Source organism: Sturnira hondurensis, unplaced genomic scaffold, assembly GCF_014824575.4.
Source record: "Sturnira hondurensis isolate 20B ecotype Veracruz unplaced genomic scaffold, ASM1482457v3 Scaffold0019835, whole genome shotgun sequence".
Classification (NCBI taxonomy): Eukaryota; Metazoa; Chordata; class Mammalia; order Chiroptera; family Phyllostomidae; genus Sturnira; species Sturnira hondurensis.
The window spans coordinates 4,457,773-4,485,516 of record NW_028092466.1 but is presented as its reverse complement, the minus strand read 5'-3'; the positions used below and the strand labels follow the sequence as shown (position 1 = coordinate 4,485,516).

The window sequence follows — 27,744 nt, the reverse complement described above, 5'->3', positions numbered from 1 at the left end:
ACCAGAACTTACAGGGACTTCTCTTCCCGGCACTGGAACCCTGGGATGGGGATCCTGGTGTATGGCTCGGACCCCTTGCTCCTCAGAGAAGACCTCCACTCCACAGCTAAGATGCCCCTTCCCGTTTTCAACCATCACATGTGGGTGAGGAGCCAGCCCTTTCCTATCTCTCTCCTTCCAGTCTCAGCATGGCTTCTTTATACCCTTAGTTGTAGGACTTCTATTCAGCTAGAGTTCAGGCAGTTCTCAGTTCTCAGTGATTGTTGGACTGTAGTTTAGTTGTAATTTTAATGTTTGTGGGAGGATGTGAGATCAGTATTAGATTTTAAACTAGGCAATAGATAAAATCAAAATTCAAAAGTTACAAAAGGAATGTTCAGTGGATCCTGGTTCCAAGATGCCCAGGAACCCTGCCTGACACAGCTGCTGTCTCCAGTCTTGTAAATATTTATAGATACTTTTAAAAAATACAAATAGTAACAGACTATATGTAGTGAATTGCCCCTTCAATTTCTTTTTTACTTCCTAATTATAGAGGGTTTTGTTTGTTTTTTCTTTTTGTTCCCTAGTATCTCAAATCTCCAGATTTGATTGGCTTTTTAAAAATACTGTGTACAGATGGGATTGTCTCTTGTTCCTTTTAGAGGCTTTCCTCCAAAGTCTGCTGGTCTGTGGCTCTCCCTTCATATTTAATAGGGAGCCTTCAAGAGGATGACTGGAAGCCATGTAAGTGTGTGTGTAGAGGGAGGGGACTTCACTGGCCATCAGTTTTGCTGTAGGACAGAGGAAGCCTTTTCATAGACTCCCACGTGTTGATAGGTGACAAGCTTCCCCTGGGGCCTTACTCTTTTTTGAGAGAACAGTATCTTCCATTCTCCATCCCCTGCCCTTGATGGGGGCATGGATCTGGAGTAGGGTCGGGGCTCCTATTTCTAGCTTCAGTCCTCAGCTCTGCTAGACCTGGTGTCCCCGACTTCAAATACTCCTCGAAAATGAGCATGAGGAAGGAGGAGTGGTATGACTCAGAGGCAAAAGGTGCAGGAGCCCCAGGGGTTTCATCACTGTACAGACTCTCAGCCACCCTTGTGTTTAGCCAGGCCAGACCCGGAATCTGGGGACTTACAGGACATTCAGGCACCGTGTCCTCCTGATGCCCTCTGCCCTGCTTGGTCTGTCACACTTCAGCTGCTGTCCAGCCTCTAAAACCTCTTGAAATCCTTTGCCGCTGTCTTCTCTCCTGGTCTCTCAGTCCTTATAGATTTACACCTCTTTGACTCCTCTCCTGTTATTTAATTAGCCTTTGGAAAGGAGAGAAGACAAATGTTCATGGCCAATCTTCCACGTTTAACTGGAAATCTTACCACAGTTTATTTAACTAGTCGCTCAAGGACCAGGCTTTTAGCTTGTTTCCAGGTTTTTCTTGTTTGTTTGTTTTCTATTACAATAGTGTTCTCAGGAATGTTGTTGTAAATACCTGCCATGATCAGTCAACCCTCAGTCCTATGAGAGAGGTATAATCTTGATTTTAAATTCAAAGAAACCTAGGCTTAGAGAAATGCCTTGATTTTTTTTTTTTTAGGTTGGCTAAATGGTGGACTCCCAGGCACCTGTTCAGGGAGGACGGGTTTGGGTAGGGCCTGTTGTCCAGTGTTCCTGTGGGGACAGCCCTGATTAGACTGGTGAAGCTCTGATCACTTGCTACCTGTTTGACCAGGGAGCCAGTTGCTATCACTGCAGCAGAACAAGACAGACCAGCACTCGAGGCCACTGGGAAGCAGAGTAGTGTGGGTGGAGGAGCCACATGCCAGAGCCCTGTGTGGGCAAGACAAGATACAAACAGGTCAGAGTCTTCTGGAACTAGGAGATGGGAACATCTCCTGGTCCCAAACCCTCACTCTCCATTCATTGGAGATTCACTGGTGTTAACAAGCTCCTCTAGCCCTGGCTGGTGTAGCTCAGTGGATTGAGCGTGAGCCTGCGAACCAGATGATTGTGGTTCAATTCCCAGTCAGGGCACATTCCTGGGTTGCAGGCCAGTTCCCGGCAGGGGATGCACAAGAAGCAACCATACATTGTTGTTTCTCTTCCTCTCTCCTCCCCTTCCCCTCTAAAGATAGATAAAATATTAAAAAAATAAAATGGGAATTAGACTCTCTCTCTAGTTAAAAAACAAACAAACAAACAAGCTCCTCTAGACAGTGAGTTTGGCAAGAAGCCATATTTTCCTTATTTCCCTCCATATACCTGCCAAGCCCAGAGCCTACTAATAGTGCTCAATAAACTCTCATAATAATGAGTCAGCTGATTTGGTCCAACAGACAGGAGACTTGGGTTCTAGTCCCAGTTCTCCCTATCTGTGTGATGTCCTGAAGCAAATGGCTTTCTCCTTGGGCCTCATTTCTCTAATTTGTTAAATGAGGGCTCTTTCATTCCACACAGCTAGGCATTCTCCTGGCATCAAGAATTGCAATAACACACAAGGAATTATTAAAACACTGTCAATTTTACCTCAATAAGGCTGAAGAGAAAACATATCATGAGATCTTTGATGAACATAATAAAGACACTTGCCAACACAGTATTACTGGATTAAATGTCTCCATTTACCTGCATGCATCAAAGCCCAATCAAGCATGAATAGGGATTTGCATTCAAGAAAGTAAAGGCTTTTTTAAGGAAATGGCACCACAACTGGAGTCACAGGTGAGATCATGCTCAAAGACTTTGCTCCTGATGGCTTCCAGGAGATGGGTATGAGGGGAAAAGTCATTAATCATGGCAGCTAAAGGAGTTGGGGTCATGGGCTCAGCTGACTGGTTGAGGCCAGTGTAGGGAGTAGTTGACCATTGTATCAGGTCCTGATGCCAACCAGGCATTGTTCTGTCTGGTTGCAGGACGGTGTGGTTTGTAGGTGCATTGAACTTTCATGGGCCTGGGGATTGAAATAACTGAAATCAGGATGTTATCTTTAGCTTGAAGGAAACTCTGTTTCTATGGTCAACAGACTTGAAGCTTTGTTCTTAGACAGTTTGATGCTGACCAGAATCTGATGTTCTAAGGGCCTGTTGCTTAAGGGAAGCAATGGAGGGACAGAGAGAAAAAATGGCCATATTAAAGAAATGAAGTTTCATGCCCTGTCTGGTGTGACTCAGTGGATTGAGTGCTGGCCTGTGAATCAAAGTGTCTCTGGTTCAATTCCCAGTCAGGGCACATGCCTGGGTTACGGGCCAGGTTCCCAATGGGGAGTATGAGAGGTAACCACACATTGATGTTTCTCTCCCTCTCTTTCTCCCTCCTTTCCCCTCTCTCTAAAAATAAGTAAAATCTTAAAAGAAAAAAAAAGAAATGAAGTTTCTGCATGGTCAGCTCAAATATATTTAAGCTGAAAAGAATCTGAGGGCTCACACACCGTAACTGGGAACAGCCTGGTGCTCACATGATGTCAGCAGGGATCTCTTTCTCCTTTTCTGGCTGTGCTGGCCTCTAGCTTAGCTTCATTTCCAAACAGAAGTAGCTGCCGGCTTTTTAAATACCATAGTTTGGCCCTGGCTGGTGTAGCTCAGTAGACTGAACACAGGCCTGCAAACTAAAGGATTGAGGTTTGATCGAGGTTTGACTCCCAGTCAGGGCACATGCCTGGGTTGCAGGCCAGTTCCCAGCGGGGAACACACAAAGGCAACCATACATTGAAATTTCTCTCCCTCTCTCCTTACCCTTCCCCTCTAAAGATAAATTTTTAAAAAATCTAAATACCATAGTTTGTATGTTTTCTTTAATGTCTGTAGTTTAAATTCCGAAAGTTCCTAAGAGTATACGGAGAAAGTCTCTCTCTGCCCCTGCATCCCAGCCACTTAGCTTCTGCCCCCACACCCGGTGCTCCCAGTCCCTGTGCCTCCTTCCGGCGCCGTCTGTGTACACAGACTTCCACTGCTTCACACAAAGGGAATCAAACTGTTATCGACTCTTCTGTGCCTTACTTTAGTCATATAACTCGGAGATCATTCCATAAAGTGTAAAGTTTGCCTTTTTTGTGGATGAATAGTATTACACTGTAACATAATTTAACCAATCCCTTGTCGACATTTAGATTGTTTCCAATCTTTCGCCTATACAAGCAAAGCTACAAAAACTAATCTACACGTTCCCATTTTACCTATATGCAAATGTGTAGGACTAATTCCTAGAAATAAAAACCCTAGGTCAAAGGACATGGGTATTTGTGATTTTTATTGATTTTGACGGATATCACCAAATCACTTTTTGTAGATGTTATCAAATGTGTATTTAATGTATGTCTTCTCTTTTTTGACTTCTGTGTTTTGTTATCATACTTAGAAATGTCTCCCCTATCCAAACTACTTCTGTGGTATTCTTGACCAAAATATGTAACCTCAGTGTAAGCATGAGAAAACATTGGACAAATCCAAACAGAGGGACATTCTGCAAAATAACTCACCAGCCTTCATCAAGTGTGTCAAGGGGGGAAAAAAAAGACCAAGGAATTGTCTCAGATTGGAAAAAGGATAAGGAGACATGCAACTAAATCCAATGTGAAACCACGGGTTAGGTCCTAAATGACAAAGAGGGCATTAGTTGAAAAACTGGCAAAATTTAAATAAGACTTGTAGATTAGTTAATAGCATTGTATCAATACTGACTTGCTGATTTCAATAATTATATCATGACTATGTAAGATGTTAATGTTTGGAGAGCTGGGTGAAGGGTGTATTAGAAATTCTGTACCATTTTTGCAGTTTTTGTGTAGGTCTATTTTATTCAAAATAAAAGGTTAAGAAGGTCGAGATTTCTTGGAGTTTATAGTTTTATTTTTTATACTGTAATCTTTGATCCATCTAACATTTCTGTAAAGTATTACCAGTATACCGTATTCTCCTGTAGATGGTTAATCAGTTCTTTTATTGACTAATCCCACTTTTTGCCACTGATATTTTTATTTTTTAATTATCTATTTGTAAAATTAAAGTAAAAAATACATGACAACATTTACCATAAGTGTACAGTGCAGTAGCATTAAGTATATTCACATTACTGGGCAACGACCTTAAACAGTGGTTTAAGGTGGTCGCTACCCCTTAAACAGTGCGTCTCCATCCCCTCCTTCCCCCAGCCCCTGGCAACCACTGTCCTATGTCTATATGAATTTGATTACCTTTGGTACCACACGTAAGTGCAACCAAGTAGTATTTGTCTTTTTGTGACTGGCTTATGCTGACTAACAAGCCACTAATTTCACAATAAAATGGAAACCTGTTTCTGATGCTAATTGGCAAAGCCTTTGGTGTTGAATAAGAAGCAAATAGTTGAAGTGCTTGTAGTGGCTACCTCTGGAGTGGATGCGTGAATCAAGGCAAAGAAGGGTTAAGTGTGTTGCTGATCACACAGCCAAGAAGGGGGCACTTTGAACCTAGGATTGGCTCCATAGCTTGCTCCCATAGCCTTTGCCCTGGCTAGAGTTCACATAAGAAAGCCAAGACTTGGAAACCAGCAGCATCTGATTGGTGTCTGAAGACAAGAAGTAGTGACCACCAACATTTAAGGGGCAAGCAAAGGAGACAACCCAGCAGTATGTCCCCAGTGACTGGCACACTGTAGGCCCTCATTCAGTATTCATTGGATGAGTCTGAGAAGCAGCAGCCAGAATAGCAGGAGATAAACTAGGGGAACCACTTCTTAGAAGCCAACAGAGGAAAAATTTTTAAAAGATAAGAGTGGTCAATATTATATGATAAAAGGAGACCAAGCTAAAGGCTGAGAAGTGACCTCTGGTTTTGGGAACAAGGGAGCCATTGATGATGAGCAGTTTCTTAGGCTGGTAGGGGCAGGAATGTGACAAACGACCAGCTCTCCAAAAAAAGTATCCATTTATGTACGTACTTAAGCTTATTATAAATTTTACTGATATAAAAGTATGTAACAAAATATACAAATAATAAAACATACCATATTTTTAAATAATAAATTTCACTCTTGTATCCATGATTTCATAAATGGAGTTGTATCCTAATTACAGGTGTAGTTCCAACATGAATATTGGTAGATTATTCATATTTTTGAGTAAGATAAACAGTGAAACAATGAAGATATGTTGAAACCTCTGGTTCCTCAATGGCTTGAGTGACTTAGGTACTCTTGTCCAAAATGCATAAACTCAATCTGAACATGAGAAAACACTGGACAAATCTGGTAATAGTTTACAAATCCAAGGAGAATATTTCCTCCATTTTTTGTGCTATTCACAATGCAACAGTTATAGACATGAAACTTCTAAACAGAATCTGCAGTATTAACATTTTCTCCATTACCTTCTTAAATCTACACAATCAACAAAATATATGTTGTGTTTGCCCATTTCTATGGTGTGAAATACTGCCACCAAGTCCAATTTCAAACTATGAACTAAATGTCTGAATGCAGAAGAGATACACAGTAGTATAACATTATATAGTATCTCTACCATACAGATACAATAAATTTAAATAACCTTGAGCATATAATAGTAAAATGTAAAGTGAACAGAAAGTACTGAATTTTGAGTATTTATTACTGGCTTTTAAATATAATTTATTTAATTATAAGTTTACATAATTTTTTTATAGTTGCATTTGACAACTGGTTTACAAAATTTCTGTAAAACAAAGTTAGCTTTCACAAATCACTAGAACACACCCCTGGGTGGGGGTAAAAGCCAGACTGGAGTGGGATGTGACTTTCCTGGTCAAGCCTCTAACCACTGCCAGCAATGTTCACCTCCTTTGCCTTTCCTCACAATCTGCTCCCCTATCTCTGCTCTGGCCACACTCAGGACCTTACTCTAATTGCTCTTGTAGAAGCAATGCTTTTCCTATCTTGGACAAATAATCACTACTCCACAGCATGTCTAAATCTCCTTTGTAGCACTTATCACAAGTTGCTACTAAATTACTCTGGAAGTATCGGGAATTGTTTCTCCAATGGCCAAGGCTGAGTATGGGTCATACTCATATTTGTTCCCTTAGTAAATACCACAGAGTCTTGTACATAGTGAGTGCTCGGTAAGTATTTATAGAATGAATGCTCAGGATGAAAGGCTGCCAGGAGAAAAAATACATGGTCAGGGAAAGGTTTTATGTGTGAGGCATTACCTGAGAAGCTACACCTGAAAGCATCTCCTTGGATGCCTTTAGCTGACTTAGAATGGACTGGGTTCCCCCCTTCCCAATATACACTACACCCAGAAACATGACTCTGAGAACATTCATCCTGTGACAAGTTAGAAATTCAGATTCTTGTAGTTTGTATGTGTAATACTTAATAGTTTATATGTGTTTTAACAACTTTTGAATGTATTATTGTCATGTGTTAGCAGGCAGAGATGCGGAAGTAGTCGCCCCTGTGAACTATAGGTTTGCCAAGCTTCTGGGTGGGAAATCCAACCACCACGGACCCTCCCCATTCCCGGAACAGGCGGTCTTTCTGGCCATATTGAGATAGACTTGACAACAAACCACTTGTGACTTTTGTAACGCCAAGTACACCCAACATTAACGATTATTTTATAGAAAACCAAAGGTACACAAAATGACTCTTTGATCCTGCCAGCTTTCAAAAGTAAAAAATACACAAACATTTAAAACCTTACTAGCAACTGAAAAAAACAAACAAAAGCCTGACACTCTCTACAAGTTGACGCAGCTCCAGAAAGAAAACCACTTACACTAACAGAACAATTAAATCAAGACTAACTAAGAGCTAAATCTACCTCCACATAAGGTGGAATAAAACCAAATACTAATAGAAAAAGCCTATTATTAGCAAGGAAAAGGTGTAGTGATCGCCAGAAAGAATCAGACAGGAGTAACCAGGGTGTTGCAAGTCCTGATTACGCAGAGTCGTTAATCACGAATCATGCGAACTCCAATCATCATATTCATATCTGTTCTCCAAAAAGGAGAAACAGGTAAGGATTATCCTATCTGACGATACTTATGCATGTAAGACATCCCGCACTCCCTGAAAAGCATTCCGCTGTAAAATAGGGTGAGTAAATAACGCGTACCCTGAGCTATCTAAAATTAGATTCTTCCTTTTCTGTTGCTGCATTTATTTGCAGATCTTTCAAAAACAGATTTGTTTTTCTTCCTCACTTGGCTGCAGAAGGGATATAATTCCTCCCAGAATGCTCCATTCACGAGCATGCAGCCCTAACCTTTTTGCGCCATTTATTTACATATCTCCGCCCACTGCCTTCCGCCAAACTTTTACCGTAATAACCAAAATAAAAGCGACACATATTATCTTATAGTCTGCAAGGCTGGAAAACAGTCTTCCGTTTCTCTAGTAATTTGACTACCCCAATTCTCCCCTTAAATTTGTATAAGTTTTGATGTTACTCTAAAATTAATTTCATTACAAAGCACTAAATAAAACTCGGATAATCCCAGACTTGACAAATTAACACTAAAATCCTCCACCAAATGCAGTTTTAGAGGGGCTTCCTCCTTCCAGGAAAGGTGAATGGTCCCTTGCTCCTCCATTCTTTCTTCCTATGTTCCCATGAAAGTAATCAGAAAGGTTTCTTTTTCAGCCCAAAGACGCTGATGAATAATGCCACTTCAGTGACAGCTGGGAGAGCACTGTGGAAGGCATGTAGTGAGTTTAGGGTCCCTTCCAATAAAAACACCCAAATCCCCAAATGAGATCCACTCCCAAAATATATGTGGGGCAGGATTTCAAAAGACTTCAGGAGCTTCACTGGGGTGGGGGAAACCTTCACATTTAGGGTAAACCTTCCTCCCCCATCCCCAAACATTGGATATTACTGTACCTGCAGAAGACAAAAATGTACCAGTACATGGTACACTCCCAACGTTCAAATATGAAAAAGGAAAGGGCCACAGATGCACTACAGTGAGCCCCAATGGCTTGGGAATGCACCTGAGTCAAGGAAAGCCTTAGGATGGATAGGTAGTATGTGCCAGAAAAAGCCAGTGGTGAGGCTGGCATCTGCAATCAGGTTCATTTCTTGCTTCCTTGATAATTGCAACGGCCAGAGCCAGCAGCTCTGTCTTACGAGTTTTAGGATAGCCTTGTGAGTAAAGGCCAGAGCTGAGCCTGCACAGTTGGACCCCAGGCTACACCCAACCCATATCGAGGGGCCAGCCTGGACCCTTCAGATGAGGTAGGAATAGGCTCCCCATCTACCCCAGGCCACACAAGAATGCTCACAGTGACTTGAAACATTCTGTTGGAATCACCCTCCAGCACCCTGGTGCTCTTCGTCCACAATTCAATTGTCAAGTCTTCCCTGATCCATTTTCCTCAAGTCCTCTGTCCTTTCTGAGTTCCCACAGTGCTCTATATCTTCACACACTCCTATAGTACAGTGCTTATCACACTGAATCACAGGGTCTGCTTCCTTCTCAAGGTAAAACGCTGTGTTTTATCCCATTGGGGATCTTCAGTGCACAGTAGGGGCTTAACAAATGATCTCAGATTATATTAAATCTGCATTGCCTATGATCTTTCAAATGGAGCAGATTGTAGTGTCTGACACAATATTGTGTCCCTCCCAAAGTGGCTGAAGGGAGTCGTAACGGAAATGGGCCTTATGGGAAAGGTGCGCAAGCAGAAAGGATACAGAGGAGGCTCTGGGTACTGTTGAACATGGAAACTCCTGAGAAGAAACCGGTCAGCTCCACTGCAAAGAGGCCCAGGGTGACAGAGAGCGCTGCCACCATCCTGCAGAGAGGGGAGTTGGTTCAGGCCTTCTGGACTTCTAAGAGCCCTCCACTCCCACTACTAATTAATTCTGACCACCCCGCCCCAAGTGCTCACTGAATGTCCTGTTTCTCATACTCCTCGGGAGTAAACGTGAGAGGCAGGCAGGCCTGGATGTTGCTGTCCTGGAGATCAAGCCGGGCAGAAAGAAAGAAAGAAAAGTGAAAGAGGGGAAGGCGGCAGGGGATGGGAGGACCCGACTAGGTCAGGTCCTGGAGAACTAGGGGGGTTGGCCTGGGAACACCCCAAAGTGGGAATGCGGACAGGAGGAAGGTGGTCGTTGGTCTTACCCGGGACCAGAATAAGGTGATGACGACCACTAGATGCGCCAGGAGCGTCAGAAAACGAGAGGGTACGAGTCCTGAGATCCGGCCCATGGTCCCTAGAGGCAGGGGCACCGCCTGGAGCAGGGGCCGTGGTTTCTAGGGCTAGAAGCTCAGGGATGGCCACTTCTGAAGTCCCCCAGAAAAGCAGGCAAAAATTCGTCCGCCTCTTTCCCGCCGACTCAGGTACTGTCCAGTTGCCTTGGCAACTGCATAAGAGGGCGCGCTGGGAACAATCTTTGCAAATCTCGCGAGACCAGTACATTTTCGAGCCGCTGTGAGCCACCGGGAGAGCCGACTCAGCCGAGCTGTCCATGACTGTGTGGCGTGGCCCATAGTCACGGCCTGGCCCCGCCGACCCGGCCCTGCGCGGCCCGGCCCCGCCAAGTCTAATCTAGTTGGTCCGACGAACGGAAACCCGCCCTGCACTAGCCCGGTACTTCCCATTCTCCCTGTTGCCCACGCCGGGAGCGGCCCGGCCCTCTATCCCCAGCTCCCGCTGTGTTGCCCAGGATGACCCTCTGCGTAAGAGTTGCTCTGCCATCGCCAGGCCGGACTTGGGGCAACGCCATGCCCAGGCACGGACACTCTCCTTCACTCCTCCCCATCCCTCTAGTCTCCCATTTCCCTGGGCCAGACGAGAGGAGGGGAACCCAACATGGAGAGGTGGATATCCCTACATGGTCCGGCTGTCGCTTATTTTCACGAAGCCTCTGCTTGTCCGAGGACCCGAGACCTGAACCTTCCTGATTCTAGTCCCCAACCCACCTCCGGACTCCCACGACAACTTCGCTCAGTTTGGAGAGGGATTTGCAGAGGGTAGAAAATGGCCGGCTGTCTTGAAGAGAGATGTGTTTTGGTAAGAAAGTAGACGCCACCTAGAAAGAGGGGACGTGGAGTGGAGTAAGGAAATAGTACCCAGCGCCCCTGGGAGGCAAGGAGCAGGTGACTACCTAGACTCTACTCCTATTTCTTTAGCTCATTGAGATGTGGATGAAGCATCCAAGATGTGGATGGATAGTAAGAAGTTAGGAAAATTTCCTGGCAAGAGGAATGAAGGAATCGGAGACAAAATAATTAAACAAACCCGAGCAATGAACAGATTGCTAATAAATTGCAAGGTTTTATCTTCCCTAACCAAGGACACTTAGGGGCATATAGTTTATACCTCTCCTCCTCAACGGGAGAGTGAGTAGCTTGAATCACCCAGGTCTGGGAGATAGAGGACTGAGACCCAGTTGATATCATTAGTGCCAGGCAAACCCCAGGATGGAAAAATTTAGGGAAATAACAAAAATGCCCAATTAGAGCCAGACAAATCTAAGATAAAAGTAAAGCAGTGTAGCTGACCAGAGAATGATCCCAAACTTCCCTATAACCTCATTTTGATGCATCATCATATTAAAGAACACACCTGGAAAGCTAATATCCTGTTGAGATGCTACCTGCTAAAACTCTGGACCCAGTGCACTCTCAGTCTCTCTTTCTCCCCCTAAACTCTAAGGGACCCCACTAGACTTGCAATCAGGGAAGGAGTGGGCAGCAACAGCTCATCCAGGGCTAACCTATTTCTAAGGACTCTACTTTTGCCTCTGTAATTTACTTTCCTGAGTCCACACAACTCCTGTTGCAGTAACCTTACCTCTTCTATCTTAAGCCTTTCCTTTGTTTCACTGTCCCCAGCTTTAATAAATGTACTCTCAAAATCACCTGGACTCATGTTGTGAAATCTTTCCTGCATGAAGTCAAGAACCCATACATTCTGCCCTGGCTGGTGTGGCTCAGTGGACTGAGTGCCAGCTTGTGAACCAAAGGGTGGCTGGTTTGCTTCCCAGTCAGGGCACATGCCTGGGTTGCAGGCCAGGTCCCCAGTAGGGAGTGCATGAGAGGCAACCACTACAGTGATGTTTCTCTCCCTCTCTTTCTTCCTCCCTTCCCCTCTCTCTAAAAATAAATAAAATCTTAAAAAAAAAAAGAACCCACACATTCCAGATTTTGCCAGTGCCAGGGCAGACCTGCCTCAGTCCCAGTCCCTGTCCAGTGACACCTGACTTTGCCCAGCTGCAGTCCAAGAACTTCTTACTATTGGCAACTTCACTAACCTTCTCAGGGGATCCCTGAAAAAACAGGAAGTTCTCATCTGCAGTTATTGCTCAGAGCCCAACCCCAACCTCATGGGGACATCCCTGTCCCAGAACTATCTCTCTCCTCACTCCCTATCTCAGTGCTTTTAAGCTCGTCTAAGCTACAAGTCTAAGAGACATTTCTGACTTATTTATTATTTATTCATTCAACAAATATTCATTGACCAGCTAGTAAGTGCCAGGCCATGAGGGGCTCTTGTTCTTGAGGAATAAGAAGTCTGCTGTCATGGAGTTTACAGCCCAGTCAGGCAGGCAGACAACAAACATACAATATACATACCATGCAAATAAATCTGCATGGTACCGTATTTTTAGGACTATATGATGCACCAGATCATAAGATGCACCTAGGTTTTAGAGGCGGAAAATAAAAAAATTTTTGAAGCAAAAAATGTGGTAAAATGTTTAATAGCATAAATAACATAATATTTCACCAGTGTAAATGTGAACTACACTTACTACCCAGGTAAGCTACATTTGGACTATAAGACACACCCCCCATTTTCCTCCCAAATTTGGGGGGGAACTGAGCCTGTAAATAAATGGTAATTTGTGCTGTAAATAAATTTATTTTTTCAACTGTAAGAAAAAGTTTATTTAGATCATCACAGAGGTGGAATTGAGCTGTAGAAGAAATGGTCTCAGGAAACAAGTTGCAGAGGCAAAAGGAGGTATCTTAAATCTTAGGAGAAAGAAATTAAATAAGAAAAATGTGTCTGGTGAAAGTGGATGGGGAAAGGTACCCGTGTGTTCCATAGAGAGAGCTGCTATAAAAAAAATTAAAGGGAATTGGTAGAATAATACTGATCAAGGAAAGGTTCTTTGAAAATGGGTCATTTGTTCTTAATCTTTGTTTTGGGAAGTGTGGTCAAAACTGAGAGGTAACGCATTTCTCTCTTGGGACCACAGTGTAATAAATGGATTTCCTTTTTCTAAACCAGCGGGTGAAAAAATTTAGATGGTCAAAAGATGTTTCCTCAGGTCATAAAAGACAAAGACAGGAACACTTGCAGATTAAGGGAGACTAGAGAGACTTGACAAATTTAACATGACAGATGTTATGAGTTATCCTAATGGATCTGAACCATAAAAAATATATTTCTTTAATTATAAAGGACATTAGTAGGACAATTGGCAAAATTTGAATAAGATCTCTAGCTTATATAATAAATTAAACTGTGTTAATTTCCTGATTTTCAAAAATAATTCTATTACCCTTATAGAAGAAAACACGCACTGAAGTGTTTAGAGATAAAGTGGCATTGTGTCTGTAATTTACTCTCAAATGGTTTAGAAAAAATATGTGCCCTCGTTGGTGTGGCTAAGTGGATTGAGCACAGGCTCTTGAACCAAAGGGTCGCTAGTTCATTTCCCAGTCAGGGCACATGCTTGGGTTGTGGGCTGGATCCCCAGTTGGGGGCGGGAGAGAGGCAATTGAACATTGATGTTTCTCTTCCTTTCCTTCCCTTCCCTTCCCTTCTCTCTAAAAAATAAATAAATAAAATATATTTTAAAAAAGAAAAATATGTGTTTCTGTGTTTCATACATAGACGATGATAAAATGAGGTACATGGGAATTCTTTGTATTATTTTTGCAACTTTTCTGCAAATAGAATTATTTTGATAAGTTTTACGTGATGAGCCCTTTTAAAGTCTTCCTTCCAGGTCTTACACAGTATTATCATTGACATATTAAATTGATTTATAAAAAGAAGGAATTATTTCTAGGATTTGAGAGGGTCTCTAAATGTTAAACCACTACATATCGAAACCGTATAATTTCATTTCCATGCCTACCGCTTCAGGGGGCAGCACAGTCTTTTCCTCATAATGGAGACAAGACCTCCAAAACTCATGAAATAAAAATGGCAATCATTTAGACTTTTCATAATTTCAGAGAAGTTATTTTTAAAAGAGTGAGGTTCAGCAAAGTCTCTATTTTCTACTCAAAAAACAGGATGATAATAAAGTGTTATCCACACTGGTTTCCCAGCTGTCAGGTATGTAGGGGAGTTTCTCCCTTTTAACTGTTGAGCCATTTCAAAATTCTGAAAATATTTTCAAACCTCCTCCATGCTAAGTGGGACAAGGAAACTCATCCAGTACAGTGGACCCAGTTGCTTCTCTCCCTTGAGGTGACCCTCATCACTACGAGACTCTCAAAATGAGTTACAATGATGCCATCTAAAGTAGAATGAGAGGTGGGCCTCCTGTACTCTCCAACATGGAAATTATAGCACAGAATGCATGGAAACATTCCTAGCACAAACAAGGTGCAGGGACTGAAGGGCTCCTCTTGCTCTTCTTCCCTCTGTAAATTACATGCCCTTTGTTCTGGGAACAGAAAGCTCAGGACTTCAGAGCCAAGTTCCCCCAGTGACAGTTTGTCAAGTCTGACTGTTCACAGATGAAGGAAGCACAGTCATAAGATGAAAGTGAGGAAAGACCCGGACTGACTTTTGCAAAGTGAGGTCCTTGGGGGGAAAAAGAGTGAAGAGGAGTTAGCCGACTGAAAATCTGGGGAAAGAGCATTCCAGGCAGAGGAACAGCAAATGCAAAAGTCTTTAGGTGAGAACAGGCCCAGTTGGTTGAACAGAATAGAAGCTAGTGTGTGTGGAGCCTAGTGATGGAAGGAGAAGAAAAGATCAGAGTGAGCTGAGATGGGTCAGATCATGTTTGGCTTTGCATCCATGGGGAGGAACATAGTCAGATTAGTATTCTAGAAAATGACTTTGGTCGCAACGTGGAGAATGGATTTTAAGATTTTAAGCAGAAGACTAGTGAAGAAGCCATAGAGTTATCCAGAAGGATAACTCTATGGGACAAGAGTTGGACCACATTGGGATCAAGAAGGTAGAATGAAATGGAAGGAACCAAGAAGATAAGAAGGTCTGAACATGTGGTTGTGGGTAAGTAAGAAAAAGGGAGGGCTGCAAGGATGACAGATTTTGGGCTCTAGCTGCTGTAAATTTGGGGGACTATTCTGCTTATAGTAGCCTTCCTCCCTGGAGGACCTACTAGATAGTAAAAACCGGGTAGTCACATTTCACATTTTGCACTGTGAATTAATAAACAGCCAGCAGGTGGTTGGGTCTGTCCTGTCATTTTCCATGACCTTGATTCACAGAAACTTGCACTAGAGAAGTCTCAAAAACGTTGAGTTTTGGAGCCAGCCTGTGGTCATAGGAGGTACTGCGGGTGACTGGGTGTCTTATCACTGGAATCCATGTCGTAACATTTGAATGAACTAGTCATAAAAGAATTTTAAAAAATTATCATGGGAAAATTTAAACACATGTAAAACTAAAGATAGTATAATGAGCCACTTTGAAGTCTACTGTTCTGCTTCAACAATTACCAACATGTGGCCAACTTGCTTCCTCTGTACTTTCCTTCTCAGCCCCGCTAGGTTATTTTGAAGTAGATCCCAGACATCAGCAAGTAGTTCAAATTACCCACTCACACCTTTTTTTTTACAGTTTGTTTGAATCAGGGTCCCAGTAAAGTTCATACATTTTACTTGGTCATTGCGTCTCTTGAATCTATTTTAACCTTAGATTCTTCCTTCTCCCTCCTCCTTCATCCTGTTTTCTTGCAGTTTATCTGTTGAAGACACTGGGCCACTTATAGGCTGTGTTCTGGTCAGGTTGTTTGGTTTATTCCTCTGTCCCTGTGTTCCCTGTAAACTTATTGTCAGATTAGTCTCATGTTCAGTTTTCTGGTAAAGATATATCATGAGTGGTGGCTTGTACTTTTCCCATTACAGTGGGAGAGACTTAATGCCTGCTCCTCTCTCTTTTCCTGGTGTTAAATCTGAGCAGTGGGTTCAGATTTAGGAAACCGTTGTGAAGGTCCCCATCTCTTTTCATGTACTGGTTTAATTGATCATCACTGCCTACCTCTGTTATTTTATAAGGGGGTGCAAGATGGGGATGTCCTAATTCTGTCATTCCTTCTGCATTGATCACCTGGGATTCTGCTACAGATAAGAATGTGCCCTTGTTAACTCATTGTTTCCATTGAGATACAGGTTATACAGGAATGCCTAGATAAATATGTGTTTCTCCCCCTTGTTTTCAGAACAATGAGTTGGTTCACCAGCATCCTTCAAAAGTGATGTTAGTTATTTTTAATATCATTGTGAAGTTGTAGATTTTACCATCTTCTGTATGTTTCAGTCCATTTCAGTTATAATTTTTGATGCTCAGATTTTCTCTGTGTCGACCAGTGGGAACCTCTTCAAACTGGCTCATTAGTGCTTCTTTTCTTTTCTATGTAAAAATTAAAGTATTGAGACATGGATGAAGAAATTGAAAACACATGGAGCAACATAGTTACCTATCTCAGGTCAAAGATCCTGTAACTGATGACATGAGGCCTCAAACCCAGGCTGACTTAAGACTCTGAGTTCTTCATCATCTGTCTCTTACCTCTCATTCACTAGTGCTCATTATAATCTGTGAACATTTGGTTTATTACTTTACTCAGTTATTGTAGCTCCTGTACTAGAACACAAATGAATGCAATGCATAATTGAAGTTTCTTGAGATCAGGGGGATAAACAAAACAAAACAAAGCCTAGGAGAGTCCATGCCCATTCTAAAGCCTGTGTAATAGTTATGGTGGTGTGAGGGGTGGGGAGAGTGGTCAGCAGCTGCTAGCCTCAGTCAATTGTCCTGAGGGGATCAAAGTCCAGTGTTGCAGTGTATCTGTGCTTTTTATTTAAAAAATGAGCAGCCAGTACTTCAGATTCTTATTCGAATTATAAATGTTGCTATACAACTTAAAAATAAAAAATGAGAAGAAAAAAATAATCCTGGTGACACAGCATAAAGGCCTCTGGATCAGTGCTGTCCAATAGAACTTCCTGTGATAATGGGAATATTTCACATTGCCTCTGCTCATCATGATAGCCAGCTAGCTCCATGTGGCTCTTCAACACTTGAAATGTGGCTAGTAGGGTTAAATAACTGAATTTTAACATTTTAATTTAATTTGAATAGCCCCATATTGAATAGCCACCCTAGTGGCTACCATATTGAGCAATGCTGCTCTGGATGGAATACTTTACTGGTTTCTGAAGTTTGGGAACTGGTGGGATGAATAGAGGCGCCATTAGAGAGTACTCTGAGATTTCCAGCCAAGATGGTGCCATAGGTGGAAACACTGTGCCTCCTCGCACAACCAAGTTTAAAGACAACAAAGTTTTAGTAACAAAAATGCAACCAAAACACAGAAAATTGAACTGTACGGAAGTCCGACAACAGACAACAATGAACCATTCAGCCAGACCAGTGAGAGGGGCGGAGCCAGCGGCAGAGTGGGGATCAGGCATAAAAGATCCGAGGGACCAACCCAGATGCGTAGGCAGCCATTGGCAGATCCCATGAGTAGGATGGCAACAGGTGGACCCAGAGAGGGCGTAAGGCAGCAGGCTGACTGTGGTCACACATTCGCGAGCAGATAAACCAGGCGAAGGAGCCAGCAGTGAGACAGACTGTGCAGGACCCAGCGCCGGGAAGCAGCAGAGGGGACCGCCATTGCCCCTCTTTGACCCCACCCCCACATACAGCATCACAACCCAGCAACTGAGTTGCCCCACCCTGGTGAACACCTAGGGCTCTGCCCCTCATAGTAACAGGTGTGAACAGACCAAAACATTGTGGCTCAAGAAGAACTCAAAGCCCCAGAGCCAATAACTCTAAGCGACCAAGAAATAGCCAATCTATCCGATGCACAGTTCAAAACACTGGTGATTAGGATGCTCACAGACCTGGTTGATTTTAGTCAAAAATTAGAGGAACAGCCCTGGCTGGTATAGCTCAGTGGATTGAGCATGGGCCTGAAAAACACACGATCGCGGTTCGATTCCCAGTCAAGGGCACATGCCTGGGTTGCAGGCCAGTTCCTGGTTCCCGGCAGGGGATGCACGAGAGGCGACCATACGTTGACATTTCTCTCCCTCTCTCCTTCCCTTCCCCTCTAAAGATAAATAAATAAAATAAAATAAATTAGAGGAACAAATGAAGGCTAAACTAATTGAAATGGAGGGAAATGGACAGAAAACCAATAGTGATGGAAAGGAAACTGGGATTCAAATCAAGGGAGTGGACCAGAAGGGAAAAAAATGACCAAACAGAAAAGTATGAATAAACAAGAATTTTTAAAAATGAGGAGAGGCTTAGGAACCTTCAGGACATCTTTAAACGTTCCAACATCCAAATTATAGTGGTACCAGAAGGGGAAGAGGGAGAGCAACAAGTGGAAAAATTATTTGAGCAAATAATAAAGGAGAACTTCCCCAGTCTGGCAAAGGAAATAGATTTCCAGGAAATCCAGGAGGCTCAGAGAGTCCCAAAGAAGCTGGACCCAAGAAGGAACACACAAAGGCACACCATAATTACATTAGCCAAGATTAAAATGAAGGAGTGAATTCTAGAAGCAGCAAGAGATAAGGAGACAGTCACCTACAAAGGAGTGCCCATCAGACTGTCAGCGGATTTCTCAAAACAGACCTTACAGGCAAGAGGGGGCTGGAAAGAAGTATTCCAAGTCATGAAATCCAAAGACCTACATTCAAGATTGCTCTGTGCAGCAAAGCTTTCATTTAGAATGGAAGGGCAGATAAAGTGCTTCTCAGATAAAGTCAAATTCAAGGAGTTCATCATCACTAAGCCCTTATTATATGAACTGTTAAAGGGACTTATCTAAGAAAAAGAAGATAAAAATATGAACAGTGAAACGACAGCAAACTCACAGTGATTAACAACCACACCTAAAACAAAAGCAAACTAAGAGGACAGCTAGATCAGGAACAGAACCATAGAAATGGAGATCACATGGAGGGTTGGCAACAGGGGAGTGGGAAGAGGAGAAGGGGGGAGAAGGTACAGAGAATAAGTAGCATAGACGGTAGGTAGAAAATAGACAGGGGGTAGGGCAAGAATAGTATGGGAAATATAGAATCTAAAAAACTTAAGACACGTGGACATAAACTAAAGGGGGGATGGTAGGGGAGGGGGTGTGCAGGGTGGAGGGGAATGAAGGGGAGGAATGGGACAACTGTAATGGCATAATCAATAAAATACATTTTTTAAAAAAAGAAATGGAGGTGTGGCTGAGCTCAGCACCGATGCCAGCTCAAAAAAAAAAAAACACATTAGACAGTACTCTGAATGGTGACATTGGATTGATCATACTTCATACCTGCTGCAGAGCCTGATCCTAGAGATCAAGTTCATGTTCCCTGGTACCGTGCTCATGGACCCAACCTCCATTTCTTGCAAAAATTTCCAACTCACTGCATACTTTTCATCTACCCAGACATGTCAACTCCCTTAATATGCCAGGATTTTGCCCACTGTAATGCTTTGCTAAAGGTATTCCTAAATTTCACAAATGATTTTTGAATATGCACTGTATTCCAGGAACTGTACTGTGTGCTGAGGTACATATTTTCTACTCCTGAGCAACTCAGAGTGTACTTGAGGGTAATAACTAAGTAAACAACTTAAAGATAGTATTTTACGTGTTATCTTGGGGAGAGGGACAGGAAGGGCCTCTTCCCTCAGTTAGGAGGTGAAGTGGGGAGAAGGGAGCTTTTGAATTGAGTCCTGAAGATTATATAAGGGTCAGGAAGGATTGAGAAGACCACCAAACAATACTACCAAGGATAGTGGCACAGAGACAGTTGGGACCAAGGTGAGTTTAGGCTATTGTAAATGAGTCGGTATGGTTTTCACATGGGAGATGAGGAGACAGCAGCTGAAGAATCAGGAAAGGGCAGGTATTAAAAATAATAACAGCCATTTCCTGGCTAGTGTAGTTCAGTGGATTGAGCATGGGCCTGCGAACTAAGGGATCACGGTTCGATTCCCAGTCAGGGCACATGCCTGGGTTGCAGGCCAGTTCCCAGCAGGGGACACACCAGAGGCAACCATACATTGATGTTTCTCTCCCTCTCTCCTTCCCTTTCCCTCTAAAGATAAATAAATAAAATCTTAAAAATATATAATAATAACAGCCATTATAATTGTGTGCTTATCACCAGCCCAGCTCTGAGTACTTTATCTGTAGTAAATTGACCCAGCCCAGCTCTGAGTACTTTGTCTGTAGTAAATTGACACGTGCACTGGCCTGCAGTGCCTTCAGCATATGGATGGAAAATCAAGACAAATTCACATGGACTGCCAAGTCCTGTGGAGAAAAAGAGACAGCAAGGCTACTCCCTCAAGGGGGGAGTGCCTCAGAATGGCCTGGCCACTCTCTCAAGGGGAGAGTGCCCCAACCCTTGCCTAGAGGGCCTTTATTGTGGGTTTTTTGTTTTTGTTTGTTTTTTTTTNTCAGCATATGGATGGAAAATCAAGACAAATTCACATGGACTGCCAAGTCCTGTGGAGAAAAAGAGACAGCAAGGCTACTCCCTCAAGGGGGGAGTGCCTCAGAATGGCCTGGCCACTCTCTCAAGGGGAGAGTGCCCCAACCCTTGCCTAGAGGGCCTTTATTGTGGGTTTTTTTTTTTTTTTTGTTTTTTTTTTTTTTTTGCACAGGAGTTCAGGTACAACTTATTAATCATTGTCAGGCAGTAAACAGTAGATAGCATAAAAGAACTATTCGGGCTTCTTCTAAGTCAGGGTCTATCAGCTAAAAGGCCACAAACTTTGGGAAAACAAACTCATTTTCTGCCCAGGCCTTTATCATTTAACTAAAAGCATTCTTAGCAAAGCAGGCTGCACAGGAATTTATGCATCCTTTCTCAGGTCTTATCATCCGGGGAGCCCGCCATTCCCAGCACAGGGCTGCACCACCCTCAGTCCTTGTTTTCAGGCTTAACTCAGGCAGAGGAGGCAGATAGCAAAGGAATTCTCAAAGACATCTCCCAGACAGACTGAGGATTCAGGCTTTGTCAAAGCCGAGGGGCTAGGGTCCATCACCCCCTTTCTCCATAGCCCCCCATGTCCTTCCCTGGGGCCTCCACGTGATCATGCCTGTCTCAGGTGGTTGCCCCCTCAAGGAATCATACCCATTATTGGCTAACTGATCAAGCATTGGAGGCCAGTTATGAAAACAGGAGCAGAAGCAGCACTTTGGCCAAGGAGATAAGCTTTGTCTCCTTAGTGGTTTGAGGTCCGAAGGTCGCTCACTCAGCCTTAGCCATGGGAGGTTTACAGCTCCTGAAACCAGGCAAGGCAGTTCCTAACAGTAAATAAACTAATAGTAAGCTGTTATAACCTTTACTATTTTAATGATGGGGACATTGATGCAGAGGAAGTTTCAATAACTAGCCCAAGTTAAATAACAAGTAGCAAAGCCTGCATGTGAACTCCATCAACCTGGTTCTAGAGCTCACATACTTAAGAAGCCCTTGGCCCTGGGATGGCCCTGGCTGGGTAGTTCAGCTAGTTAGAGTATTGTCCTTATACACCAAGGTTATAGATTCCATCTCTAGCCAAGGCACATACACGAAGAAACCAATGAATGCATAAATAAACAAAAAAAGCAGATTGATGTTTCTCGCCTTCTGAAAATCAGTAATAAAAGAAAAAGAAGGAGAAGAAATAGCAGCTCTTGGCCCCAGGGGCTCAGCCAGTAAGCTATGACTTAATCTCAATTTTTAAGCCATGGCATGATGGTATCATGTTTCCAATTTTAAAAGATGATTCTACTTGACTCTTGGAGGCAGAGAGATCATAAAGGGGTCTGTTATGATGACCCAGAGAGAGATACCGAGGGCCTGGCAATGAGAATGGGAAATGATGGCTGACAGAATTATGGAGGAAAATGGAATTGAGAGTTCTTGGTGACTAGAAATGGGAAGTAAGGGAGAAGGAAGAGTCAAGGCCACTGACTGGGAGTGCAGGACTGGAAAGGAAGGATGACAAGGTGAAGTGGAGCTGTCCAGCAGGCACTGGCCATCTGAATCCCTCAGCACACAGGTGATGGCTAAATCCAGGGAAGATGCGGGAGGAAAATCAGAACTCTGAGAACAACAAAGAGACTGGGGGTGGGGGGTGGGTAGGGGGAATTAAAGCCAGCAGAAGGCCAGCAAACGAGAGTCATGACAACCAAGGGAGAAAAAGGCTCTTAAAGAAGCCATTGCCTGAGTCAAATAATGGCCGCAGGCTTTGACATGTTTGTAGTCCTTGATAACTTTCCAGAGAGCTGCTGTGCAGAAAATGCAGACATTGGCTTGGAAGGAAAAGAGTGAGATACAGCATGATCTCTTTTGCCATATTGGCCCGTTGAACTCTTCTTGTCCTTCACGAAGCAAGTGGAGTTCTCTGCCAGCTTTTGGTATAAAGGTTCCCAGCTCTATTTCACCTGGAGAGGTTTTTTAAAAAAATTATCATTAAAGACAGCTGTTAATGGTGATCAAAATCAGAACAGTGATTGCCCCTAGGAAGGGAGAGGGGGGATCGTTTGGGAAATCATTTGGGAAATGTTTTATGTGATGAAAAGGTTCTGAGTTACATTTGTCAAAAAGCATCAAAATATACACGTAAGATCTATGCATTTCATTGTATGTAAACTACTCTCCAGAACTGTCAAAAGTGATAAAATTACCGATTTCGGAATTCTACCCTGGACTTTTAAGTCAGACTCTTCGAATATGGAGCTTGTGCATTGCTATCTGGGAGGCGCCGCTAGCGATTGTAACGTGCGGCCAGGAGGAGACATTTCGCTGAAGGAGCTAATTTCACTGCTTCAGAAGCCCTAGGCTCTGGCATGGCTCTCTCATGGGTCTGGTATGTCCTTCCGTCCGTTTCTGCACAGGCCGGCCCTTGTGCTGTGAGCTCTGGGACCCCGCCCCCCACCCCCCCACCCCCACCCCGTAACAACTCGGGGCCACCTGCTCCTCCGCAGGACGCCCGGAGAGGAGTAGGAGGGACCGAAGCTCGTAAAGCCACTGCTGGGTCGGTGTGTCCTGTTCGTTCTTCAAGACGGGTGAGAGCAGAGGCACCACATCGTAAACTCAGGTAGACCCTTGGCTCTTACTCTTCTGTCGCTGAGAGCCCTATTACCTGGAAACCAAGGTATTAGGTTATGTGAAAATCTGATAAAGCGTATGGCCGGTCGACCTCGTGGCGCAACGGTAGCGCGTCTGACTCCAGATCAGAAGGTTGCGTGTTCAAATCACGTCGGGGTCAGCCCTTTTCATGCTTTTTCTATATTTCAATCATGAAAGGAGGCCAAAAATCGCGAGGTGGATTTTGCTGCAGGTCCAGTATCGTGGATCTGGGCTGACTGCGGAGTTCCTGAGGACTACTGCATGTTCCAGATAGTTTAACCCATGGAGTCTGGCGATCGTGCAGGCGAGGTTGTCGCTGGGTCCGTTCAACACCCTGCGTATCATCTCCGAAGTACTAGGAAGGATTTTAAGGAATGAAATCCTTCAGCGACCTGAGTAGATCCAGTCTTTATTGAGGAGCAGGAGATCAGACCTCACAGAAAACAGCCAACCACATAATCCTGTGGACGAGGTGGCCGAGTGGTTAAGGCGATGGACTGCTAATCCATTGTGCTCTGCACGCGTGGGTTCGAATCCCATCCTCGTCGGTTTATACCTGTCATCCCTCCCAGCAAGTTTTATGCGGAAGGTAGAAGAACTTCTGTTCTTACCTTCCACATACTTACCTACGTCGAATTTCCTTATCACCTCTTTCATTCTTCTGTTCTTACCTTCCACATACTTACCTACGTCGAATTTCCTTATCACCTCTTTCATTCTCACCCACTAGGAAATGGCCCTTTACCTTAACTCACGCACCATGGAGCTCATGGAGCTGACCTGGTCAAAGAAAGAGGCTTGTAAACCCCACCGAGGAGGCGCTGTGGCTTAGTTGGTTAAAGCGCCTGTCTAGTAAACAGGAGGTCCTGGGTTCGATTCCCAGCGGTGCCTCAGGAGGTCTTATGTGTCTTTTGCTTAAAACACTCCAAAAGAGGCTCGTAAAACTACCCTCGTGTTCATTCTCTCTCCGGGAATCAAACAGGCGGTGTGCTCTATTTGTTTGTGTTTCTGAACAGTATGTAACACATCGTCAGTATTAAGCTGTTTGCTCCTCTGCCTGCTGCCTGCCAAGCGCTAAAGTCGCATTATCTGTGCTTGTTAGTGTTGTGTCTTGGCTTTTACCTCCTGAAATGTTTGGTGGTTTGCTGTTCACAATCATACCCATTTTTAAGGTTTTCCTGACAGGATTCATCAGTAATTCGAGTTCTATTTAGTATTATATGTCAAGAGTATCTACAGTTGGCCAGTTAGCTCAGTTGGTTAGAGTGTGGTGCTAACGCCAAGGTCGTGGATTCGATCCCTGTACGGGCCACAGGGAGTTCTCTTTCCTTTTTTTTTCTTTTAATGCTCTTTCTGAGTTATTATTATTATTTTTTGTTATAGGGGAAGGCTTGTGGACTGTTTCCAACATCAGAACTCCACATTCAGAACTCTTCACATACTAAAGAAACGTTTTGAGTCACAGTCCAAAGTGCTAGTGTTTTCAGGGAGAGGTGTAAGCTTCAATGAAACTGGAGCTCTTTCTGTGATCTCTCTTCCTAAATCTGACCATAACATGGTTGGTGGCTGCTAGAACTCGCTATGTGAAATGTAAACAGAAAGGTGCCAGAGCTGGAATAAAGATTGTCTCAAACCATACATGTGCCACTGATCAGTGCAGAGTGGGGAATGGGGTCAGGAATGGAGCTAACAAGTGTTTCCTGTCTTTCTTCATAGACAAGATGTCCAATTCACCCAGTCCCTGACTGTCTATGTTAGGATCTGAGAAAACAATCCCTTCCCTTTCCCTTCTGGAGCACCATGTTTCTGTTTCTGCTTTTTTTGAATCTCTGGGCCATATCTTTGCCTTGCAGTTGCCCTCAGACCTGCTATCTAAGAGCAGGAACCACATTCTATGTAGCCTGGGACTCCCACCTCTCTCCCAGCACCAGCCCCAAGGGAGCTCCACGAAAAAGACTGACCTTTATTCCCAATTCCTTTGGTTCATCAATTCCTGTAACACCACACAGACACAGCCTCAGCCTTAGCAGCAGCAGCACTTTAATTCCACAAAAACTCAGAAAGCCAAAACTAATCAGAACACTCCACAACAGGTGGGCTTCACACCCAGGGACAATTCTATTGAAACCATCCCAACTCACCCCCTCTACCATGCAATGAATTCTTTCTAGCTTCACCCTGGTTCTGGCTGAAATGGGATGGTGGGGGGTCAGTGGGAGGAAGCAGGTTTTCCAACTGCAGGTGTGAATTCTTGTCTGCATGGTGTGTGGACAAGGACCACTCAAGCTTCCATAGCCCCTGGAACCTAGATGTGGCCACTGGAGTCAGAGTGGCCACAGTGGGGGCTAGGGCATCTGTTTCTCCTTCTTTGATCACATATGGCAGTCATTACTCTCAAGCACAGACCGGAAGACCTGGGTTCCCAGGTACGGTGCTCTAGCTAGGAGAGAACAAGGTAGCTAGATGGCCAACTGAACAGGAACTGAGCATTATCCCCTCCCACCAGGAAAGGCTTTAGAACTTTCCCATATACTCCTACATAAGGCCCAGCGAATGGACCCTGGACTACTAAATTTATCTGAAAGAGCCTCCAATATATTGGTCTCCCCACCAGAGCTCCTTGAAGAGTCCTTAGGATCCTCCTGGGCCCTGGCCTGGCCTCTCTTGTCCTCATGGTTACTTGCACAGAGCCTCCAGCACCTCCAGGGTGCGTCGGATATCCCGGACTTGGCGTGCCAGCCCCTGCACCGGCTGCAGAGCCCTCTCCAGCTCCTCACAGCGCGCCAACAGAGTGTACATGCCCTTGATGCTCATGTCCACGGCTTCGCCTAGGGAGTCCACGGCATCGCGGTAGGTCTGGATGCAGCCCACGCTCAGTGCTGTCAGCTCCTGCACCGCGCCACCCAGCCCTCGAAGTAGACGGTCTACCCTGCCACCCAGCTCCCGACTCAGCCGCTCTAGGTCTCGCAGCACATCGGGGTCGATGGGGGGAATGGCCGGAATGGACGAGGGCACTGAACTAGGAGGAGCAAGGGGCGGTGCTTGAGAGGCACCGCTCAGACGGATCTTGAGTTGCAGGTTGTTGGCGACAAAGTGGGTGAGATCGCCATGACGGCTCACCGTGCCCTCAAGCTCCAGGGGGCTGGAGATGGTGGCTCGACGCCCGCCGCCCGAACCAGACTCCGCTCCCACTGCGGACCCGGACCCGCCGCACGCCCCGCTCAGCCCGTCCAGGCTGCGGCTGTCCTGAAGGCGGCTGGAGAACGATCTTCCAGTCCTGCCGGCCGCCCCCTCGTCATCCTCCTTCTCCTGTTCAACATCCATCCCGCCGCCTCCCCGGCTCCCTCGACGGCAGACCCTTTCGGATGCAGGCTTGTCCTTGAGCGGCTCAGGGTCCTTGCATAGGGAAGACCCGTGCAGGTCGTGTTCGGAACAGGGCGCCCCCCGGCGGCTCCCCGGTGCACGCGGCGTCACTGCACGGCCGGGATGGTTCTCCGGAGCCTCCGGTTCCGGCCCTTGGACGACGCTGCAGCTCCAAGTCTTCGGGGACGCCCTAGGGTGGCGGCTGGAGCCTCCAACGTTCTCGGCCTCTTCCTCCCCCGGCACCCGGAAGCCTGAGGGCGGCTCAGAGGGCGCTCCGCCCGTCCCGCCGCCAAAGATCGCGGTTTGCTGTCCCCCCACAGACAGAAGGTCTGCCTCGGGCCCAAGCCGCCCTCGGGACGCCTCCATACTGCAATTGGGGGTAGGAACCGCCGGCTCCCACGGCATTGGCGGCGCCTTTAAGGGGCGTTGGTAGAAGCGCGCCGACGGGTTGCGGGCTGACAATGGAAAGGACGGGAACAGCACTCTGATTGGTCACGGCGACCAGGAAGTCCCGGAAAAAGAACTGTTATTAAACAGCCAGACACTAGGGAGAGCCAGCGGGTTGGAGATAAGGAGGTGACAGCTGCTCTCATCGCTCCACCCCTTCGAAAAGTTGAGGAGGCGGATCTTAAAGAAGAAGGTCCTGGAATTCCGGAGTCCTCCTGGGACTGGGCTCAGGCTCATTCCGCCCACAATGGTCACGCCCACAAATGTTGCTTAGCAACTATACTAGGTAGAGATTGGACTTTGGGTTCGTAGGAGAGGTTCTTGGGATGGAAATAGTATATCCTGCTTGGATCATCGGTATTGAACCACACACAGTTGATCAGGAAGGGTGAGAACAATTCTCAGCAGAATATGGATTGTTCGTACGGTCATCCTCGGCTCACAGACCTAGCAGATGAACTATCGAGAGCGACTAACGGTGGACAGCGAAGCGTATTTAAAGACTTTCCTGGCCTTTTGCCACTCCGTTCTTTCTCCTGCCCTCTCCACGTTTCAGTCTCTTCCCTTGGAGAATGGCATGTGATTTTCCCACTAGGTAAAATAATCAATAACTGAATGTCCCTACATGAAGGTTAGATTCCTGGTACCATTCTGATCTCATCTCTTCTTCTCTTCCCTTTAC

At 44.8% G+C, this 27,744-nt stretch overlaps 2 protein-coding genes and 4 non-coding genes across 7 annotated transcripts; 3 read left to right on the top strand and 3 right to left on the bottom strand.

Annotated features, from left to right (window-relative positions):
• Positions 1 to 3,414: 3,414 nt before the first annotated feature.
• Positions 3,415 to 27,199, bottom strand: BORCS6 (BLOC-1 related complex subunit 6). Of its 2 annotated transcripts, XR_005063949.1 has the most exons (3): positions 25,381 to 27,199; positions 14,397 to 14,402; positions 3,415 to 3,425 (listed from the first exon to the last, which is right to left on the bottom strand). XR_005063949.1 is itself a non-coding variant. In XM_037028331.1 (1 exon), the coding sequence occupies exon 1, from the start codon at positions 27,018 to 27,020 to the stop codon at positions 25,929 to 25,931; it is 1,092 nt and encodes a 363-aa protein (XP_036884226.1). In that variant the 5' UTR covers positions 27,021 to 27,199; the 3' UTR covers positions 25,272 to 25,928. The 2 variants fall into 2 exon arrangements, 1 of the variants encoding a protein (XP_036884226.1); XM_037028331.1 differs by lacking the exons at positions 3,415 to 3,425; positions 14,397 to 14,402 and having other exon boundaries at positions 25,272 to 27,199.
• TMEM107 (transmembrane protein 107) lies at positions 6,085 to 10,347 on the bottom strand. Its single transcript, XM_037028334.1, has 5 exons — positions 10,068 to 10,347; positions 9,835 to 9,902; positions 9,638 to 9,738; positions 8,825 to 8,921; positions 6,085 to 8,633 (listed from the first exon to the last, which is right to left on the bottom strand). Exons 1-5 carry the CDS (start codon positions 10,152 to 10,154, stop codon positions 8,564 to 8,566), a joined length of 423 nt encoding a protein of 140 aa, XP_036884229.1. The 5' UTR covers positions 10,155 to 10,347; the 3' UTR covers positions 6,085 to 8,563.
• Positions 7,844 to 7,980, bottom strand: LOC118974750 (U8 small nucleolar RNA). The gene has a single exon (XR_005063955.1). It is a non-coding gene; the product is annotated as a U8 small nucleolar RNA (small nucleolar RNA).
• Positions 23,320 to 23,391, top strand: TRNAW-CCA (transfer RNA tryptophan (anticodon CCA)). Its single transcript has one exon. It is a non-coding gene; the product is annotated as a tRNA-Trp (tRNA).
• On the top strand, positions 23,719 to 23,800 carry TRNAS-GCU (transfer RNA serine (anticodon GCU)). The gene has a single exon. It is a non-coding gene; the product is annotated as a tRNA-Ser (tRNA).
• TRNAT-AGU (transfer RNA threonine (anticodon AGU)) lies at positions 24,070 to 24,143 on the top strand. The gene has a single exon. It is a non-coding gene; the product is annotated as a tRNA-Thr (tRNA).
• Positions 27,200 to 27,744: the final 545 nt, after the last annotated feature.